This window comes from Drosophila willistoni (assembly GCF_018902025.1).
Source record: "Drosophila willistoni isolate 14030-0811.24 chromosome 2L unlocalized genomic scaffold, UCI_dwil_1.1 Seg196, whole genome shotgun sequence".
Classification (NCBI taxonomy): Eukaryota; Metazoa; Arthropoda; class Insecta; order Diptera; family Drosophilidae; genus Drosophila; species Drosophila willistoni.
The window spans coordinates 1,880,855-1,899,472 of NW_025814048.1; the positions used below are offsets into that span (position 1 = coordinate 1,880,855).

An 18,618-nucleotide genomic window follows, 5' to 3' on the forward strand; every position below is an offset into this window, starting at 1 on the left:
GGGAGCGAAGAAGAGCCAACGTAAATTTGCAAATATTTGCTGAAATCAGACAAAAACGAAGCGGGAACTGAGAGAAGGGGATGACAACTGCGGCAATTGCATGTGTAGCATTTTGGTTTTCGAGTTGGAAGTTGTGGAGTCCAGAGAGTCGGCATTCCTGGAATAGCAGCTGAGTTTGTTTTTCGGACTATGCAGCAAGTTAGTGGAGTTATAATTCTGAAAAGAGACGGGGAGGTGAAGGTAGGGGAGTGGCAAAGGGTTTCAAGAAGGATTGTGCAACTTAAATAAGTGTTAGCTGAATGAGTGAATACTTTCCCACAAAATGAGAAGCAGCACTGCAAATAGATTTAACACTAGACGATGCAACATAAGTAGCGCGAAAAGGTTAAACAAGCCAAACCGAAAGGGGCAACAAAGACGGAGTCAAGACTAGTTGAGAATGACTTGAAATGGAGATGGGGAGGGGGAGGGAGCAACTTAAAGTAGAAAAGTTACTTGCAACTTTACAAAAATTGTAATTTATAATTATGAAAAAACATCGATAAAAGAAGAACTCGCAACAACAAATTAATCTTTTACAGCTGAATAATCTCATGGCAGCCAACTTAAACGGGGAAAGATAATGAAAACACATTTTCCCAACTGTTTAAAGGATCGAAACGCAAGCGAAACTAATTTGATTTGTTAGAGTTTTCATTATTGAAAATCAAACGGAATATTTTTCGATTCAAAAATTATGCTTATCGATTTGTAGAAGGCCTAAAACAGAAACCTGTTTCACATGTTTTCATTTAAACAATCTGAATGTCGAGATAAACTGAATATACAATTTTAGTGTGCCTCGTGCATTGGAAAACATGAAATTCCAATGCTTCACGTTTTAAGGCAATTATTGGGCTTTGGTTATCGATTGAACTATGTACACCGCAGGTCATACGTTTAGTTTCATCTACTTGAAGGAAACTTAGAAAGTTTTATTACAGAAAAAAGGAGTTGTCTTTAAAACTTATTCTCATTTATTTATAATTCAAAACTACATAATATTAAATATTTTTTAAATGCTTGCCAGAAAGGTAAATTACTTTTGATGAAATGCACGCATATGGATGAAATCGTCTTTGATTGTATAAATTACTTCTCTATATTCTTAATAGAAACAATAAGACAAGCTCACACAATTTGGTTTTGGTTGATTGTTTAATACTGTTTTTTGTTGGTTTTTGAAAATGAAACTCCAATTTTATGATATTAAATCTATCATATATGGTTTGCTGCTTTTAAAAGTCGTAAAATTAGTGAAGAAAAATATGAATAAATAAAAATTAAAGGTTCTTCGCATCAAATCAACAGAAAACCGTTTGATTATTTCTAAATTTTGGATCCTAAAATCCTTACAAATAATTCCGAATTTTGTAGAAATCTAAAATGTTAAATACAGTTAAATACTATTGTAACAGTTAGGGAAAAAGATCCAAATTGTTGACCATCGGTGTATTGCAGCTACTACAAGTTAAAGTTAAAGTTTCTGAGTGCAATTCTGTATCGAATCGTTGCATAAAGGCGTGTGATTTGATTACTTAAGCATCAATTCTTAATTCGTCTATTTTGCAGGCTGAGTGACGCAAAAGCACTTAAAGGATGTCGAAAATTGTCGTGATGCAATGACATTTGTGTCATTGTGCGTCACTCGCAAAAGGCTTCTTTCAGCCATAAGTCCATTTTCGTTAGTAAGAAGTAACTCCAATCCAAAGTGTCTTTAACTTTTAGTTATCGTTTATTAAGCTTCAGTAGTTGGTTATCTATATGGTAAAACAAAGTTGTTGCCTTTTACGATCCGCATTTATAAATGGGGCGTTAACCTAGTACTACATCATGTCATCTTACACTTTAGTTTCGCAGTCTTTATACAATATATTGTATATATGTTTATCAGGCACTCCTAGTGCAGTGCATTGAGTGCCTCAGAGCGATTCACCTGTCGGCACCTGTGTGTTTGAGTGTGCGTGTGTGTGGAAGGGCCACCACGAAGAGTTTGCCTTACCTAGGAATCATATACAATAAGCGTTTAATAACCGTTCATTGTCTTACCTGACCCACTTGTTACAGTAGGCCCCCCCTCCCCTCTATCCCGCTCTCTATCCCTCTTTTTATATGAGTCACAATTGTAAGAATATTCCATATAATTTTGTATTTTTTAAACGCAACCAGAAACCATAATTTAAATGTCTTAGCGTCTTTGGGACACGTTTTATGCGTGCAGTTTATCACAAAAAGAGGAAACCGTAAAGAAATTACATGCACCAGGAACCAGCAAAAGCCAAAGCCAAAGCAAAACGGGCAACTGGCAACTGGCGGGGCAACCTGCGGTGTTGTTCAAAAATTATTATTAAGTATTTGCCATGGACTGTGGCAGCTTGGAACAAAGGGCAAAGCTTTTAAATATTTAATAAGTACACAAAAAACAACAAAAATCGACAAGAGAATGAGAAAGAGAGAGCGGGACCGGGAGGGGAAATGGAGGAAATTCATACGTTTGCCTGTTGTTGAGTCATGTCAATTGGGCTCTCCAGAGTGTATTCCCGCTGTGGCAATGGAAGTGGAATCAATACCAGGCCGACTCTGAATCTATATGTATATGTATGTTGTGGACTGCCTGCAGTGCTGCCAATGTTGAAGTACTTGTAAGGATACACACACACACACACACACACATTGACGGTGACAATAAATGAGTAAAAATGACTTTCAACGAAACGAAAATGAAACGACGAAACGACGACAGCAAAAATCTGTCATCAACACGCTACAAAAAATAAAAAGAGACAAATGGGAGAGGGATGAGGAGGAGGAGGAGGAGGGGGCTGAGGGTAGAACGCACTCAACTGTGGGACTATTGTGAGGAGCCATGAAATTTGATACGATGCGTGTGCGTCAAGGAAGGTGCCGGAGTATCAAAAAGTGCCGGAGTGCCATTGTGGTCCTACGTACGGCACAGACAAAACGAAAGCAATTTCCATCGTATTCTCCCTCTCTCTCTCTCCCTATCATCATCATTGCTTTTTTAGTGTCCATTATGAGAAGGTCTAAAAGTATTTTTAAATTTCAAACTTCCAAAAAAATAGAACCCCCAAACCCAAAATACATATCAATAGTATTGATCCGTAAAAGAGCAGTAGAAAGGGAAGTGTGTGTCCATCCCTATCAATATGGTCATGTAATGTGTTTTGATGGGTTTATGATGAAAGTTATGGAGCGCAGCTTATTTTATGAGCAAAAATTAATAGATGGGTCATATTTTTATTTGTTTTTCGTTTTTCCTTCGTCTAGGCGACAAATATTTATGTATTTCATATAAAGTCCTTCATGTTTAATGATCGGAAATACGTATAGTACCTACTCTCACATATAACTCATAAAGACATTTTTGTTGACTTTTTGTTTTGACAAGAGCTTCTAAACGTAAGGTACTTAAAGTCCTTTTGATAGACTAGCCTCGAGGCACATAAAAAATGTTCATCTAGTATAAATACTAAATAAAATGTACTAAATATGTTTGTTGATCCGCAAGCTAAATGATTTTTAAAGAGGAACTTACTTTAGATAAAAATATTTACTCATAAAAGTTACTTTTTCAAGTTTTTGACACTAAAATTATAAAGAAAATTTAATGAAAAACTTAACAGAAGTTGGTAAGTTTTCTAGTTTGTTACAAAAAGAAGTTTGTTTTCAGAGAAACGAAGGCCATGTAAATAATAGATAGTTATATTATTGTTTAGGTCTAGAATGAAAAGCTTTTCTAACATTCTAAATAAGTCAATACTTGAGAACCAACTATGAAATATTTATACACTTCTTCAGGCTTGAAGAACATTTTGTTTGGCAACTAAATGTGTTTTCCACGAAATTCTAACATGTATTTTAACATTTAATATGTTACTAATATTTTATGTCAATTTTAAAATTTCATCTTCGTTTTTGATAGTTTCCTGCGGTGCTAAGGGTGGTCTAGGTATGTGCCTAGCTCACAATTTCTAAAGGCATGTCATTAGGGCCGGTCGGCCTTCTCTCATACCTTTGTCTAGCCAAAGACTGGGCTATTGTTCATCCTATGTGAACCTGTCAACCAAGTGCGCAATGTGCTGGTTTGGCTTGATGAATGGACCCACAAAGGCTGAGCTAAGTGATGTTCCGACAAAATTCTTGTTTCCCTGTTTCTTTTTTTGACCAGACTGGAACTTGTCTTTAAAAAGCTAAAGGAGAGAGGATTCTTCAAAAGTTGAAGGATATTGAGACTTATCGATCTGCTTTTATTTGAAGTAAAATCTCTTTTAAAAGTAAGTTGGTTCTCGGTGTATGTGGGATTACCAAAAGTTGTAGGTCCGCCTGACCAAATATTGGGTTTAGTACCGTTTTCAAAAGATTATTTTACTTTATTTTCGAATTTGTTTTTATCTTTATTTGCTTAAGAACCATGTCAAATGAAAAACATTTGGAAATGGAAATGGTTCTCAATTTCACTTCCTGCAACTAATTTTGAGTAACGGGAAACATTGGTGTATCCTGTTTAATTAACTTATAATATATCACAGAGGAATATACTCTATATTCTCTTCGTGAAAATTAAGACTTTTTCACATCGAAAATGTTTTTATTTTATTTTTGGTATTCAATTTTCTTTGTACTTTTGACTAAATCGAAAGTATGTTTGTTATGAATTTTTTACAATTCTTAAGTATTTTTCTTTAGGTTTGTTGATTATCTTTGATATACATAGATAACTTTTTACAACTTAAACTACCTCTTGCATATTATCAACGTGTAGTCGAAATTTTTTGTATAAATGTTTAGTCAAAAAATTCCTAAGGATAGTAAAACTTTAAAAGGAAAACCCTTTTATTCACATGTAAATTGATCTAATGGTTTGTCCATTTATTGGTCCCTCAATTTGAGTGAGAGGTCCTGCTGGTTGTGTCCCTCTGACTTTTAAAGCGACTCTCGTGGCTGGGCGGGTGTACGTGGATAGGTATATAAAATTTACAACCTCTGCAGCCTAGACGAGGCATCGTAGTCCTAATCCCTGTGACGCATGCAGCGCATAGTGTCGTCGTCGTAACCTGAGCGTGCAACTGCTCCCATGGCATCTCTTACCCCTCCCCTACCCTGCGTAGCTGAAGCCGATGAGAACAATGGACTGGCTTTCAGGCGAAACTACCTGACCCGAAATACCAAACGAAAACAAAAGGTAAACTGCAACACACTCACACATTGCACCTGGTCCACAAAGAGATGGCTAGAGATGCTGACTTGATGATGGGTTGGCCCTATGAAACGTTTTTGTGAAACATTTTTTTATAACTTTACATGGAAATAAGACTAAAACTAATACTGAGTCTCTTTCTCTCTGTGTGTTTGTGTGTGTGTGTTGACAATGATTTCGTATTTTTTATTTTTTTAACCTCGAAAAGCGAAACCAAGTTAATATCTTGGACCTCAAGCAGCGACAAATTAAATAATGCCTCAGCGCTCTTTTCATATTTTTGGAGATATTTGTGGAACCCACACACCAAAAAAGAGATAAAGATAAGGCACTTGAGGCGCCATTGTAATAATAAAGCCCCCAAATCAAGTCTAAATCAAATAGAGCAAAGACAGCAAAGACTCCGAGTGATGGTGGGGGCAGATTATAATAGTAATCTGTTGTGGTTAGGTGAGCGAGGGGCACTTGATCATCATCATCATCATCGTCATCAACAACATCATCGTAATCTTCATCGTCATCGTCACTTGTGGAAATATGGAAAAAAATGTGTGGCATAAATTGAATTTGATTGTTCAAGTAGTCAAGTTATATGTATGTATATCTATCTGTCCATCTGTATATCCATTTGTCCGTCTGTCTCCTCTCTGTCTCTGTATCTAATGTAAATCAGAGGACGTATTCAAATCCAACTCAAAAACAGCTGCTACACTTCATTACCATAAGGTCCGACCTCATCTCCCCTCTCCACTCTCCCCTCTCATATATGCAATTTGATGTGTTATTATCAAACTGAAAATTCAAATTGTTTACACCGCCCCCGACCTTACCCTCTGCCGCCTCTGCTACCGGAGGAGGAGCAGAAGCAGCAGCAGCAACAGCAGCAAACAAAACACAAACAACACTTGGAGAGGCTGCAAAAGTGACACTTCTGAGAGATTAAAGTGACATGTAGTGGCCTGTGTTGTACCCCATCCTTTAGAGAGATCTGGAGACAGCAACTCCGACTCTGACTCTGACTCCGACTGGCGACGACACCTTCTCTCATTTGTCCGTTGCCCGTTGAGAAAGTTGCGGGCGATGTGAAAACTTTGGGGGCATGGGAATTGTGGAATTACGAGTATTTTATATTTGCCCTGCCCGACTTAGGGTCTTGTTGCTTTTGTTGTTGTTGTTGTTGTTGTCTATGCATAGATTAATAAATTATAAGCTCCTTGAAATGAAATGAATGTACGTCTCTCTGCTCTCTTTTTGATTACACTGCCACAAAATATATATGTATATAAGGTGTTGCATTAATTGATTAGAACTTTAAAACGTCTTTCCACATTTCTTGAAAATGAAATGAGAAATTTTTATGGAACACCAAATACATTTCCGTCTTGATTTCCAATCTAACTTTAATATTCTAATTATGCCATTAAAAAATTTAATGCTTTCATAAACTCTTAATCAAAAACAGAACATTTCTATTCCCCCCTTTGACATTCAGAACAAAGGTTTATGCTAGAATTATTCCAATAAAACAATTTAATGTCTTCATAAATTTCAAATCAAGAGTTTAAACAATTTAAAACATTTGATTTCTTTCAAGTTGGAACTTTGTCGAATGGAAATGTTTATAATGTGATCTTAATTGCAATGTCTTTTTGTTTCTAGATTCTTGTTTTTCGACTTCAAGCTGGCAGTCAAAATGTTTAATCAGTTTCTACCTTCTTTTCACAAATATTTTACTATATAATCACCGTGTGGGTGGCAAAATATTGCTTAAGTTTTGTTTAATATATAGACAATATTCTTCGGTCTTTAGAAACACAACCTTCCCAACATTTTTAAGTTAAACGAAATTTATTATGATTAGTTAATCGTTTATGTGAATCATCTTACAAATTGCGGGATAAAGATTGCTTCTTCATCAAAAGCATTTGATTTGTAATTACCTTTTACTACTTTCTTCTACTTTTTCTTGCAGTGTAAACCCTTTCCCATACGTCTAGCTACTCTGCACTTGGCTTTCTCTTACGGAACTCCTGAGGGAAGTCCATTCATTCCACACGCCCTCGCGTATGTATGTTGAATGTGGAGCAATTAATGTTTGTGTTTTGTCATTTCATGCCCAAGCTTCGACTTGGCAGTCAATCCGTTGGCTGCTTTCTTTCTTTCTGTCATTCTTTCAATGACGGTCCTGATGCTGCCCGTCATATGTTCGTTTGTTTGTTTGTTTGTTTGTATGTCGCTTTGTCCGTCCTGTCTGTTCTTACATTTTATGCACATAATTAAGCCGGTGTATCCGTCGAAAGTATGCGACACTTCCGGCTTGCGAATGGAATGAAATGAAGACCAAGCTGAACACGAAGTAGTCCCGTAATACAATTCATTGAGAGTTGACCACGCTTTTGAAAAGTAAAGTAAACGTGAAGAAAAGAAAGAAAAAGGGGTTCATTTTTTCTGTCCTTCCTTTTATGTGACTTTTGTAATGGTCCCATGGGGAAGGGGAACCAAGAGCTGGGAGGAGGCGGGTGGCCAAAGAAGCTGCGGAAATGCCAAGGCACGAACCGAACAGCTGAACAAGAGCAAATGGTTTGATGGTTATCTAAACTCAATGTGCGGCGGTTAGGGAAGTTTAAAGATAAATTAGTTAGAGATAGTCCAAGTTCGATAATCAAGCGGAGGAGGAGAAGGAGATATCAATTTGTGTTACCTTTTCAGTAAAATTAATCGCTACAGGTTGATTTTTTCTTCTCTTTTTAACCTTTGTGTGTGCGTGGGCTATTGAAATTTAATAGCTAATTGGTTATATTAGTCCATTTTGTAACTGTTTTATTTATGATGTGTTTCCTTTTTCAACGAACTGACTGATAGACAAAATATAATTATAAATTCGTTTTTATAAATTTGACAGCTGTTTCCTCTTTACTCAAGATATTTTTCATAGTGTACATAATTGCTTGTAATCGATATGTTTGTTTAAATTTAAAAAAAGATGGAAACACACATAATTGCCGTTTCAAAATTGGAATCGAATTGGTTGTTGGTTGCTTCTCCCCCTATATAATTATCAGTTTATTATCTTTAGGTTGTTTGTATTTTGAGATTATCTTGCACCTTACCCTAAGGCGGAAAGAGTTTATCGAAGTCAAGAAAATGTTAAGAACTAACTTTTTTGATATCAATGCCGATTTGATTAGCCAGATTTTTAAATTTCTAATGGAAATAATGTCTTAGTCTAAGCTAGTCAAATCGAAACACCATATTCATTAGCTCTAAGAGGAGTCACATGTACTTGAAAGAAATAGACTGGATTTTTTGAGATCATTGCAAAGGTAGTTAAAGGGTAAATAAATTTCGATATGATATTAGCTTCCTTTATGTGTTTTCTTGGTAACTTTTATTCCATTTCGAATCAATGACCTCTAATTTCCGTTCTCTTACATTGAGTGACGACAATTCTTTCACAGTCAGCAATGGATTATACCTACATATCTTCTTTTCTTTTTTTGTGTTGACATCTTTTGACTGCCTTTTTGCTGACTTTGGCTTAATCCCACCCCACCGACTCTTTTCTTTTATCCTCTGAGATGTATGAGCTTTGATATAACTAGTCTATAGTATTGCTTATCTGTCCACAATTTTGACACATGTCATAGAGGCAATGGGCAAACAAGCAAACACAAACAACACTCCGAACAAGCCAACGAACCAAACTCTGAACGCTTCCTTTATAAGCCGCAAAAAAACAAATCACTTGAGGGCTCCCCCTATATTCCCATTCCCCCAATCTCAAAAGGAGGCTCGCAAGTTGGCATTATTTGAATTAAGTGCATACTTAAGCGTAATTTATTGGAAAATCCACAGGCCTTAGGGGCCAAGAGAACAGATTGCGGAGGTGGAGGAGCCATCTCCTCCTAACTAACTACTCTCTAGCTCTTGTAAGCGCCAGTGGGTTCTACTTTTGCTTTTCGCTTCTTCTTTATTTAATTCCATAAATCTATTGTTTCTAGGAATGCTTATGGCTAGTTTGTGGGTTGAGTTCTGGCATCGCGTCATTAATCTGCAGACAACTCTATGCCTTGGATGGAGTCTGTGGCCTGCAGAGTCGTCTGATGACATTCTATCTATCTCTTGTCTCTGACTACATTTATTTGAATAGTGCGTTTTCTGTTTGTCCAAATGTCACTCTCTTTTTCACGCGTTATCTTAATACAACCAGACAGCGGACGCGAAAGAGTGGCCAAGGAGGGGCAAATGGAATAGCCAGGCAAAGAGATGGATGTACCGAGAGAGTAACTATAGATAAGAAATGGAGGGTGTATGCGACTTAGGTAAAAGTGAAAGAGTTCAACTCACACTTAATTCACACAGTCAGATTATAACGTTCATATTACTTATTATCAATCAGTTTTTAGCTACATCTGGTAACATAAAGACCAGAAGTGACTGTCTTCGGATTTCACTCAAACCTTTTGGTTATTTATAACATCTGGTTTTTCTTTTACATATTTACTACATTTACAACCCGGGGTGAGAAACATAAAATTCTGCTTTAAAATAGTAAAATGGAATAGTATTTGAATAACTTAATAATAATTCAATTTTTAACACTAGTTTAGTTTAGTTCAAGTTAAACTTTCCCGCAAGATCTTCAATCAAAACATTCAAAATATTAATTTAAATCAAAATTGCTTAAATAAGAATGTTTTTAAACACATCATTGTGATTCAGAATCTTAAATTTCATTAGATAATACACTTAAACATTGGCAATTCCCTAACTTATTAAATTGATCATAAAATACTCTAAAGTTTCCCATTACTTTGAGGTTTACATTATTACAAAACTATAACCAAAAATTTAATTGAAAACCGAATCAAGAAATATCTTAGGTCAATCACAAAGCAATTTTCAACTCAATTACATGCAATTACATAAATTTTAATTAAAAATTTTCCAATTATCAAGTTTTGATTAGCTGCGATTCGAAAAATTATTTGATTCACCTTGAAGCTAACATCTTTTTGGGGGGCTAATAAACAGGTATAGACCAAGTCGTATATATGTATTTTTGACCTTTCTGTTAGTCTTCATTAGCCACCACAAACACGCACACACACACACACACACACACACACACACACACACACACACATAGAAAAAAATCTCAATATGTCGAACCATTCCACTCCACTCAACATCATTCCACCATTCTTAGCTCCATTGGGAGGAGACTCTCTGTATGCCCTCCGCATCCGCATCATCAAGAACGAGTTATTGGCATGCATTGAATTTGCTATGGAATTTTTGTGTGTCGTATATCTATAAGAGAGGGGCAAGTATATAGTAGTAAAGTCAGGCCGAGTCAGAAAAAGAGTAGACAATCAGTGGCATGTATAGAATTTCACTGATTTATGTTTTCATATGAGAACACAGAGAAAACAGAGAGAGAGAGGAAGAGATGGACTGGCAGGCAGGCAGGCAGTCAGGCAATCCCCTCAAGGCAGGCAGCCCGTCTCCGGTTGGGTGACAATGCAGTGATTACATCTTTTGAGTAAGCACCCAACACTCGACTGCCACCCACTACCACCTACCCCTAGCCTCCCCCCACTCCCAATTCATTTCCTTGATGTGAAAGGGATGCCTTTGCCAACGAAAAATATTTCGTTTTTGTGTCTCTAGCACAGAGAAATGATAAATTTTTGATTAAAGGCATGCTTTTGATAGGTTCATCTCACATGTATACAGGGGAAAATACTTTCCCAAGCTTATTGAATTTATGTTGATTGCCAGTTAAGTTTTGAGAGAAATTTGACAAGCCGAAAATTGTTGATTACTCCAGTTAGCCAGCAGCTCTCAGCTTTCTGCCTTTTGCCTCTGTGGAATCAATCGCATCTGTCAGTCAGTCGAATCGAAATGTTAATTTAAACAATTAATTTCAATCTATTTACCATTGATTTGCCCCCTCTCTCTCCCCCTCGCTCCGCTCTGCTGAAAATATCTCTCGCTCTCTCAATCTCTTTAACTTGTCAATTTGCAAATTAAGTAAATATAACAACATGACAGGTCCCCGAAAATAAAGAAGAAGAAACCAGAGAGGAAGAACTGACGTTGTCAGGAAGTGAGAAGAGACCACACAGTCATCTTGAACTAAATATAGATCGAAAACAAATGTTGTTGTACTTCATGAAGGAAAAAATGGGAATCAGAAGTGGTGGTTAGACATTAGAGTTTATCGTTTTTCCTATGTAAATTAAGATGGGCAAGGCACTTGAATGGGATTCATTAGAGCAATTTAATTGGGCCAAAGTGATCACTTAAGCTCTTAAATATGATTTGTGTGTGTGTGTGTGTGTGTTTCTGAGAAAAAGGGGGGAAAATACTGGCACAATTTGTGCAGATTTGGAATGTTAACTAATCTTAATGAATGATTAGGAATTCAAGAAACTATGCCAACTAAATGAACAACTATCCCGCCCTACACATTTCTCAAAACAGAGAGAAATAGAGAGAGAGGAGACATGTGTTCACACAGGTGATTAGTCTTCTTTAGTGTAGTAGCAGGTGTCTGCTTGTACCTCAATTTAAACTCGCAATGGTCTATAATTTGAGAAAGACTTCCAATATATCATTGAATTTTTTAAAGTGACAGTTGAGATATTTGTAATAAATTGGCCAAGTAGAAAACTTGAGGAGCAACCCTCGTTGGGGCCACTTAAGTGAAATAAAGCATTTGGAATATATTTATATCACAGTCACTAACAATTTCCTGCTGTTCGTCTTTTTTTTTGGTTTTTGCCGAATTTATAGATAATTTTTCATGATTTTCCACAACTTATTTTCCACTCTACATCTCTCTTTCGTTCTCTGTCTTTCCTTTGCAGATGCTTGACTGAATGTTGCTGGCTGCCTTGCAGGTCAATGTGTGGCAATGATGATGATGATGAAGTTGCTGCTGCCGAGACGAGGCTAAACTGCTGACAGCAAAGTGCAGGAGAAGTGCATTTCCGCTACCTACCTACCTACCTACCAAACAAAACTACCTACAACAAAGCGAAACTATCTTTCTACCTAACAAACAGCACGTAAAGAAACGGAGAAAGAGAGAGAGAGAAAGACAATAAAGAGAGACAGCAAGTGAGAGAGACGCCACTCGCTACTCGTTACTCGTTGCATTTTGTCTGCCCTCTGACCAGCTGGCTCGTATCAGTTCTGTCACAACGTATCTGGCGGTCACAACGGTCTGCAAATTCGAAAATAAAAACACGGGAAAAACGACCGCGTAGCGGTACGCCGCTTTAAACGTATCGAAACAAAAGTGAAACGTTCAATAACGAAGGAGGAGGAGAGGACGGTGAAAGGGGGAATCCTTCTTTATATAAATATTGATTCAATTGTGATTGCTATTTGACAAAGTGGCGTCCGTATACGCATCCGATACTTTCAATTAGGCACGTTGCCTTTTAAATGTGCCACAATGGCAGTGCCGTGCAGGACGCCGCCGCCGCCGATACCAACAATGCCCCATCGAACGCCGTTTTATAGGCTAATGCCTAGAGCCTTAATCCTATCCTTTCTGCTCCTGCTGACATCGCCATCGGTGTTTGTCAAGGCCGAACCTTATGCCGGTGGCTTCGGCAGTGCCGCTGTCTCCAGCGGCGGACTTGGTTCCGTTGGCATACATATACCCGGTGGTGGTGTGGGCGTAATTACCGAAGCAAGATGTCCTCGCGTCTGTTCCTGTAGTGGATTAACCGTCGACTGTTCGCACCGAGGATTAACCCAAGTGCCGCGCAAAATATCAGCGGATGTGGAGAGACTGTAAGTACATACATCCATACAAACAACATGCAAAAAAGAAAACACCCAGCATTCATTTTCAGGAAGAGCTTAAGGGATTTCGTATACCTACACAAAACATTTCCATTTTAATTTCAAGTGAACTAAAGTAAAGCCAAAGTAAAGTAGTTTGTTTAAATTGATTGCTCGACTTAATGGAATCAGCAATCAATTTTTGGTGTTCTAGAGTCTAGACAGTGGAATGCTACCGTATCAAATAACAGTCCAAAATTTTTGGGATAATATTTTTAATTTATAATTATTTCCCAATGTTGGATTTATGAATATCAATTGCAAATTTGTTCCTAAAAATTTATACAAATCTCTTACAAATCCTAAGAAAATAGAAGCCTTCCACTGATTAGTCCTTATCAAAGCACTACCTGCCCATTTTTTGGTAAAATTGTTTAGGTTCTTTTATCATGTATTTAATTATTGTATCCGTCTTTTGCTTCCGAAATTATACTAACTATTATTAATTTGAATCTGAATCAATGAAACACTGACTGTAGTTATCCAGAATTGTGCATAAAATTGTTAAAAATTATTTCTGCAAAACTTTTGTTTAGACCAACGAGGGATTAAGTTTAGTAACCTGTCCTGCTCTTAAGACTAATAGAATCTTTATGAAAATTATACCTTAACATCTAGCAATTCCGAATAATTAATTTCCAGTAAATTTCTATATGGGAAGACCCAAGGGAATCCTAAAAATGCAGGCTCATTTGGTCGAACTCTGCAAGAGTCGTGTATCCTGTGCAATTTTTGTCATTCATTAGACCAAAGAAACATTTCATTTAGTTTGCTTTCCTGTTTGTAAGATTATTCTAATCTTTAGGAAAATAAAAGACTCAACTCTTGTTCATATTTCATAAGTGAAATTTATATATTTCTTGCCTTAAGCCTTGTCAATTTATGAGAAATGTTATAGAACCCTCCGTGTGTAGACCTATCATAACAATGTAAACCGAAACGAAGAAGAATCCTGTGTTTGTTTAGTAAATGAAATTTCGCTGACAGAAAAACCCAAAAGAGACCGAGCGACCCATTTCAAATGATTTATAGAATATTTATAAGTAAATTGCTTACAAAACTGAAAACAAGAAAATGCTGATTCAAACCTTATAAACTTCATCCAATTGATGTATTTCAATTGGGTACATGTCATAACGCCCAGTGTCATAAGGCCCTTGGGCCTTATGACACACATTTTGCGACATAAAGCCCACGGGCGCAATGACACTTTTAAATGTGACATAAAGCACGCCGGACTTTATTTCACTTTTTTATGGGCGTTATGACACGATTAAAGGGCAAACAATTACATTTTTTAAATATTTTATTGAATATTCTTCAATTGTGTCGTAGCGCCCTCGGGCGCTATTTCGTTTTTGGAGTGGGCGCTAGTTCACATTTAAAAGTGTCTTAGCGCCCATGGGCGCTAAGACACACATTTTTGCGACATAAAGCCCATGGGCCTTATGACACTGGGCGTTATGACATGTACCCATTTCAATTTCAAGGCATTTTATTTTGGCATGACAAATTCCATTCTGCCCCTGTATTTTCGTTCTACTACTTCTTCCTTTCAGTTGTTCAAATATTATTAAAATAATAATAAAGACCAGACGTACGCACATGCCGGTTCTCGGTTCCCAAAATCCCGGGTACCGGGGTCGTTCCTGATGCCATCCCAACCCTGATCTGTATTTATTTTAAAATCAGCATAGACAAACAACAAAAGCAGCGAATGGGCAGCAGGCAGCCAGCTCTGCAATGGGCAGTTGGGCACTTGGGTAAATAAATAAAAGACCATGACCATGTCGTGTCGATAACGACAATCGTCGCACAAATGGACGAAACGAGAGGTGGGGGTGGCTGAGGGAAGCAAGCCAAGCGAAGTCGACTCGAGTCGTACATTAAATCGCCATTAAGTTTATTAATTGTCGCCGAAGGAGTCGAAGTCGGAGCTGGAGTCGGAGTTGGAGTTGGAGTCCCATAAGCGCATCAGGGGGATTGGCCAACAATTGTTGCATGCATGCCCAGACGAAGCTCTTTGGGGTTCAAGTCAAATGCATTAAGCTTGCCTCAAGGCCCTCCCTCTTCCCTCGTCACCCCCCCGCACCCCACTCGGTATCGTCTGTCCATCGTTCACATTGTCGCCACATAAATTAACGTGCCGGCAATTAGCAAGTGTATGCAAAATGCTCCAACCACTTCAGCTGCCACCCAATCGTTGGCGACCTCAAAAAGCTGTTGCCACGACTGACGACGCACGGCGGCGGCTGTAGCTATTTTTCGTATTTCGTATACATATATTCCCCACCGTCTACATAAATTAATAACAGATATCAGCGGCGGCAGCAACAACAACCGCCGCATTATAGCCCAGTTATAAGTAGTCGTCAGGCAGGCCCAGAACCCAGGCTTGGCTCTTTGGTATAAATGCTCAGTTGCTCTCGTCGCCTGAGTCAAATAGCGCTCAGGGACACATTTGTTTTTATGCAAAATGCTGAAATATACTGAGAAACGGCAAAAAATAATAATAAAAGCTGAAATAAAAATGAACAAATAAATGCAAAAACGAAAAGGCAGAAAATGAAAAACATATCACAACATGCACGACATATTTGCATTTTAAAATAGCCAGAAACTGAAATGCACTGAGAACCTCTGTACCTCCATACAGGGCACACACACAGATCACTACAATAACAGGGTGCTTCAGGGGTATCAAATCATTTCAAGTGACATATTTTTTTGTGTCACTTAAAAAGGAATGTGTCAAAAGACTTAAGAACAGCTTAAAAAACAGCTACCCTTTTCACCTCCTACAAAAAAAAAAAGAGAAGAACTGAAGACCTAGAAGCAAGGCCAAAAGGAGAAAAGAACCACCATTAACTGCCAATGGATTATAAATGATTAAACATCGAGAGGATTTTCTTTGCTTTTGCGTTTTATTATTTAAACTGTCAAATGTTTGGAAATTTGATATAAGAAACCATAAACGAAATTAAAGTGAACCAAAGACATTAAATCATAGAAGAGTGAAATATGAATCGCCAAAATAACTCGACACGTTTCTATGAACTATAAAATGTTCCCCCCGTTTTTAAGATGATGGATTGTTTAATAGATTTACATGATAAGTTTGCAAGACAAACGATTTTTTTCGTAAATTGAAAAGATACATATGCCCCCAAAAGTATGCACAAAGTTGTTGATCTTTTTTAAAGTATATGAAAACTTGATTGAAAATTGAAGAAAACGTCACATAAAAGCAATACACAATTGTCTTTTCTAGTAAAGTTTTTTCAACACTGTACATTTCTGCATAGAAAAAGCTTCTTGCCAGGTGGAAGACTCCTGAAAGTATGCAATAAGTTCTTTCTCTTCTCCTTTCTTTATGTATGTATGTCTTTTATTATTACTGAGAGTAGAAATTAAGTTTTGTCTTTTTGTCAATCTGTCAAGTAAAAACATGTTCTTCTTAAGTAATATTTTCCATATTTTTACTCCATACAATTTAATTATCTCTTAAATTATACCCTCAAAAGCTAACATCTCTTTACAAAACTAACTAGTTCTGTGACAAATTTATTCAATTTCCAAGTTTATTGATTCACAAAGACTCTGAAAACCCGTATCTGCTAGTTGCAGCAACTTGGCTTATTAAATTCGACATTTACTATGTCGATGACTGTAATGAATAGTCAATTAGTTAGTCATTTAACTTTAAACTTCTCATTAGATTAAAGAAGAATGCAAAATTGATGGCATGAATCACCCTAATAAGCCACACAGAAGTATCTAACTATCTTTTCCACAACATGTACCATGTATTTTTATATAGCTAGGTACTGTGTGTGCACATCAAATATTGAACATGCCCACAACTTTATTGGATCTGGGCACGGGCAGGGGGCAAAAGCAGAGAAACAGGCTCGGGCATTGGGCCTGTCAATATGCGCTCCAATGGCAAAAAACAGAAAAGAAAAACGAATGAAACTTGTAAAAAAAAAAGAATAACAATGGCAATATGCAAACTGGGACCAAAGCAAATTGTAACCAGGCGTTTTTCTATCTATGAGTCTCACACTCTTCCGCCCCCTCTCCCTCTCTCTCTCACTCTCTTTCATTCATTCTCTAGCCATGCCCTGGACCTTGGCATGGCCATTTAATTACATGGCTGAGGAATGACTAAAAATGGAAGGCATGGAATAGAAACGACCTGCCACTCACTCTCTCACACACACACAGAGAGTTAGTTTATTCAATTGACACGACAGCATTTTTGCATATAATTCAGTTTAGAAACCCAAGCGAGCGAACCGAACTCAAACTTGAATCTAACCTAAACCCAGTTGAGTTCAATTCTCAGGTCCCTTTCACACCTTAGCACGCCCTAACCTCTAGCCAAAAAGGTGAGCCTAATTTATAGCTGCCAACTTTCAGGCGAAGTAACAGCTGCAAACACATCAAAGAGAAGTCTCAGTCCCAGCAGCAGCAGCAGCAGATGAAATCTAATTGCGGGGAGCCACCGAAAAACCAACAAAAAACCCAACTTCTTCTTTTTTCCTCTTGCTCTTGCTTTTTTATAATGAAGTTAAATGTTAAATGTTTAATTATATGGCACAAAACGGCAAAAATTATGCATAAGCTCTCCTAACAAATTATATTTTAAACCATTACAACAAAAGGCAGCAGCAGCAGCACAAACAACAACAACAACAACAGCATTGAAAAAAACCGTCAGCTTTTGAAAAATGTCTGGCAATTAAGGCAAAGACTTTTGCTTTTGTTTTTATTTTACAGAAATCTTTCAAATCTTTACACACAGACACAGTGTATCAAATGCCGATGCTGAGGAGAGACTTGGTGTAATCAGTCGGATCTAAGACCAGAAAAAAAGACCAAACTGCGCGATAGAGGGAACGAGATGGCCACATCTAGCCAAGAGATATTAAGCTCATTAAAAAAATATGTACAACAAATATTTCAAAAGGCGTAGACCCAACAGCAAAAAGGGGCCCAAAGCCAAGAAAAAGATAGACTGAGACTTGGGGAAAGAGTTTTAGAAGAAATGAGAGAGAGAGAGAGAGAGATAGAGACTTACTGGAATAGGTAAATTTCATTAAAGACTTTAGGTTATAATTGAATTGGCTTGATTTCAATATCGGTAAATTATAAAAATATCAGACACCAAAGTTAACATCTTATATACAAATGTGAAACATTTTTGGAAGGCTCAATCAGTTATCAAACTGATGCCATAACAAATACTTTACGAAAATTTCTTTTTTCTTTCTTCTTTCTCCAATTTGTATATTAACCTCAAGGTGGAAAATAAAAGGTTTAATAAAACTTAAAAAGGACGCCATACAATGTCCAGTTAACTCAGATGAACATAGCTAAACCAAATGACCTACAAAGGACTAACATAATTTCCATCGACTATTATAATTCTTTTTCTTCCTTTTATCCACAACACTTCAAGATGAAACATAAAGAAGATTTCTGAATAGATTCCT

The 18,618-nt window shown here is 37.2% G+C and overlaps 1 protein-coding gene across 4 annotated transcripts in view; it reads left to right on the forward strand.

Annotated features, from left to right (window-relative positions):
• LOC6639686 (protein slit) overlaps window positions 1-18,618 on the forward strand; it is a 63,054-nt gene that overhangs the window by 26,262 nt on the left and 18,174 nt on the right. For all 4 annotated transcript variants that reach the window (XM_047010014.1, XM_002062695.4, XM_047010015.1 and 1 more), the window contains exon 2: window positions 12,133-13,069. In XM_047010014.1, the coding sequence (XP_046865970.1) occupies window positions 12,726-13,069 (344 nt within the window). In that variant the 5' untranslated portion in view covers window positions 12,133-12,725. The remainder of the gene's footprint in view (window positions 1-12,132; window positions 13,070-18,618) is intronic.